At 36.6% G+C, this 3770-nt stretch overlaps 2 protein-coding genes across 3 annotated transcripts in view; one reads left to right on the forward strand and one right to left on the reverse strand.

The window, feature by feature from the left end:
• The window catches only part of Gabra2 (gamma-aminobutyric acid type A receptor alpha2 subunit), a 146030-nt gene that overhangs the window by 75405 nt on the left and 66855 nt on the right, over positions 1-3770 (reverse strand). The window lies entirely within an intron of this gene.
• On the forward strand, positions 2058-3666 carry LOC105740929 (peptidyl-prolyl cis-trans isomerase CWC27 homolog). Its single transcript, XM_012512584.2, is given in 2 exon segments — positions 2058-3108; positions 3111-3666. Coding segments are annotated over 2 exon segments (1512 nt in total). The 5' UTR covers positions 2058-2115; the 3' UTR covers positions 3630-3666.

Here is a 3770-nt window from a genome sequence, read left to right on the forward strand (position 1 = left end):
AACTTCATTGTTTCATTAACCAGCTAATTTAAATTTTTATTTAAAATAAAACCAAATTTTCAATGAAGAAAAAGTTGAAAATGTTGTACAAACAAAAAGCCTTTCAATAGTTGATAAATATATATGCATGTGTGTATATATATGTTATTTCTAGTATAATGTACTGAATACTTCACCTACTATCAAATTTGTAATTCCACTCAAACAATCGTAGGAAATGCTTTTCATGTTATACTTGAATTTATGAATATCAAAGAGCAAACTATGTCTAGGATATTGAAAATAAGCAAAAACTGAAATGTAAAACAACTTTTAAAAATTTTGCTTAGTATGTAGCAGGTACTCTTTAAAGGTCTTTAAATGTAGTGATTTGCCTCAAAAACCTACATGATAGCTTCTTTACCATCCCTGTGCATCTTTACACAGGAAAGAAAGCTAATACGCCCAGTGACACGCCTAGCAGAGCAGATGGTGTCAGGTTTTAGAACCTGAGTAATCTGGCTTCTAGTCCTCAGGCTAAAGAGAAGCGCAACAGTCAATGATAAACTTGAATCTTAAAGGAGTCTCTTTTTAATTACATATATCTGCTCATAAGAACACTCTGCCTCTAATGTATTGTTACAATGCGTCAAATAAATATATCAATTTAACTTCATTTTATATGTTGATTCATATTTAAAACTGTAGTATAAAATTATGTTACAAGGGTACTTTGAAGAACTTATTCTTTAATTTATCTGTTGTTTTATTTATTTATTCTTGGATGTCACCTTCTCACTGTGTTAGTCTCCTCCACCTGGTATTTATGTGATCCTATAGAACTCATGCTCAGAAGACTCCAATATTTAGCTAACGTCCTGTTTTTGTGCTCTTCAAGTACTTCATTGTTTTTGAACAAAAGCCCTACTGGATTAGTTCTCAGAGATTAAGAATGTAATACTCCAGAGAGAACTTAAAATTGAAGGCAGTTCTCATTCTAAAAAATGAAAATGAACTTATTATCCTTAGTCTGATTAGCAAAGTTGAGAGAAATGACAAAAACTGATGATGTTAAGAAGATGAATAATATCCACTATATGAAAATAGCAAGCAAAAGGTAAGAGGCGTCTAATCGCTACTGGGAGATGTCAGCTGAAAACTGGAAAGAGAAAAACAAGGTTAGCCTCAAAGAACATGATAGCAAGACTAACACCTAAAGATGCCAAATGTACACTCACAGAATTACTTAAGGATAAGAGATGAAGTTGTGTGGTATCAGACCCACCCCTGGGTGAACATGCTGAGACTGAGACAGAAAGTGGGCATGGTGGCACGTGCCTGTAATCCCATTGCTTGGGAGGCTGAAAACAGGAGAATCGCTACGAATTTTATCTACATAGTGAGGCCTTGTAGACCCTCTAGACCCTGTACTAAAAAAAATACTATTATGGACTACTATATTAGAATATTTTGCTGAATTCACGTACTTACATTATTTAAATGGCAATGGAATACACATCTCTGACAAAACTAAACAAAAAAAGGGAATATAAATAAAGGACCATATACAAATTAGTTAGGATAGATCTACAGCTACTTTCTCTTAATTCAATGAGAAGAAAGATTTGTACTAATAATGTTTGGACAGGATATCATGTCTGCATTTTGTACTATGAATAACTATTATGAAAACAAGCATATGCAATATATTAATTATTGTAACTCTCCTACTAACCTGTTTTCAAACTGTGTCATTGCTATTTGTTTCTCAATAAAATTAATTTTAAAAAGAGAAATGAAATTGTGAGAACTGACCTCTCAATATGTGTAGCTAAGAATGTGTGCATTGGAAGGGACAATGTCCTGCCATAGAAGCCCAGGAAAAAGCAAAATCATCCAGGCCGTTAAGGTGCAAATCAGTGTCTGATCTTAGAAAAGGGGCTCATAATGTTGAGATCTTGAGGATTTTAATCTGAGTGAACACACAGAGCTAACATCCACTAACATGGATTGATGATATAGTTTACTATGATAATGACAGGCATTTGATAGCCTTAAAACAGATTGCTTTAGCTTTAGTGACCGGCCGTCCGCCCGTACTGGGGAATAAGAAGTGACGCCCAAACCACCGACCAGATGAGTAACATCTACATTCAGGAGCCTCCCACCAATGGGAAGGTTTTATTGAAAACTACTGCTGGAGATATTGACATAGAGTTGTGGTCAAAAGAAGCTCCTAAAGCTTGCAGAAATTTCATCCAGCTTTGTTTGGACAACACCATTTTTCATAGAGTTGTTCCTGGTTTTATAGTCCAAGGGGGAGACCCTACTGGCACAGGGACTGGTGGGGAATCTATATATGGAGCCCCATTCAAGGATGAATTTCACTCACGGTTGCATTTCAATCGGAGAGGACTGGTTGCCATGGCAAATGGAGGTCCTCATGATAACGGCAGCCAGTTTTTCTTTACCCTCGGTAGAGCAGATGAACTTAACAACAAGCATACTATCTTTGGAAAGGTTACAGGAGATACAGTGTATAATATGCTGCGACTGACAGAAGTAGACATTGATAATGAAGAAAGACCACGAAATCCACACAAAATCAAAAGCAGTGAGGTCCTATTTAACCCCTTTGATGACATCGTTCCAAGGGAAATTAAAAAGCCCAAAAAAGACAAACCAGAAGAAGACATAAAGAAATTGAAACCCAGAGGCACAAAAAATTTTAGTTTACTATCATTTGGAGAAGAAGCTGAGGAAGAAGAAGAGGAAATAAATCGAGTCAGTCAGAGCATGAAAGGAAAAAGCAAAAGCAGCCCTGATCTGCTAAAGGATGACCCACACCTGAGCTCTGTTCCAGCTGTTGAAAGTGAAAAAGGTGATGCAACAGGAGATTTAGATAATGAAGCAGAAGATGAGAACACAGAACCTGATGAATATACTGATGGTGTTGAGCAGAACCTAGTAAGAGAAAGAATTGCAAAAAAGTTAAAAAAGGACGCTGGTGCAAATGTGAATTCCACTGGAGAGGGAGAAGCGGAGAAATCAGTCAGCCACAGTGAGGAGCTCAGAAAAGAAGCAAGACAATTAAAGCGGGAACTCTTAGCAGCAAAACAAAAAAAAAAAAAAAGAAAAAAGAAAATGCAGCAAATGCAGCAAATGCAGAGAAGAAAAATGAAGAGGAAGAAGCTGCTCTAGATGATGCTGTTGCTGAATACAGAAGAGAAAAACAAAAGTATGAATCACAGAGAAAGCAACAGGCGAAGAAAGGAACCTCACGAGAAGACCAGACTCTTGCGCTGCTGAATCAGTTTAAGTCTAAACTCACTCAAGCCATTGCTGAAACTCCTGAAAATGACATTGCTGAAGCAGAAGTCGAAGATGATGAAAGGTGGATGTCACATGTACTTCAGTTTGAAGATAAAAGCAGGAAAGTGAAAGATGCAAGCATGCAAGACTCAGACACATTTGAAATCTATGATCCTCAGAATCCAGTGAATAAAAGACGAAGAGAAGAAAGCAAAAAGCTAATGAGAGAGAAAAAAGAAAGGAGATTAAAAATGGTAATTATGCTAACCAGAACATCCTGGAAACGTATCTGCGTCAAATGGCCTGGTGGCGGCCACTGTTCCAACAATGTCACTTAGTGTGTGAGAAGTATTTTTGAACCTGTTGTCTTGTTTTGTAAACTGTGAATGATACCAGCAAATGCTTTTGGTTACTGATATATGCTTTTGTCCTAACTGACCTTTTATATTGCTAATTTGAAATAAAATCCATTTCCTTCT

Source organism: Octodon degus, unplaced genomic scaffold, assembly GCF_000260255.1.
Source record: "Octodon degus isolate 3935 unplaced genomic scaffold, OctDeg1.0 scaffold00235, whole genome shotgun sequence".
Taxonomy (NCBI): domain Eukaryota; kingdom Metazoa; phylum Chordata; class Mammalia; order Rodentia; family Octodontidae; genus Octodon; species Octodon degus.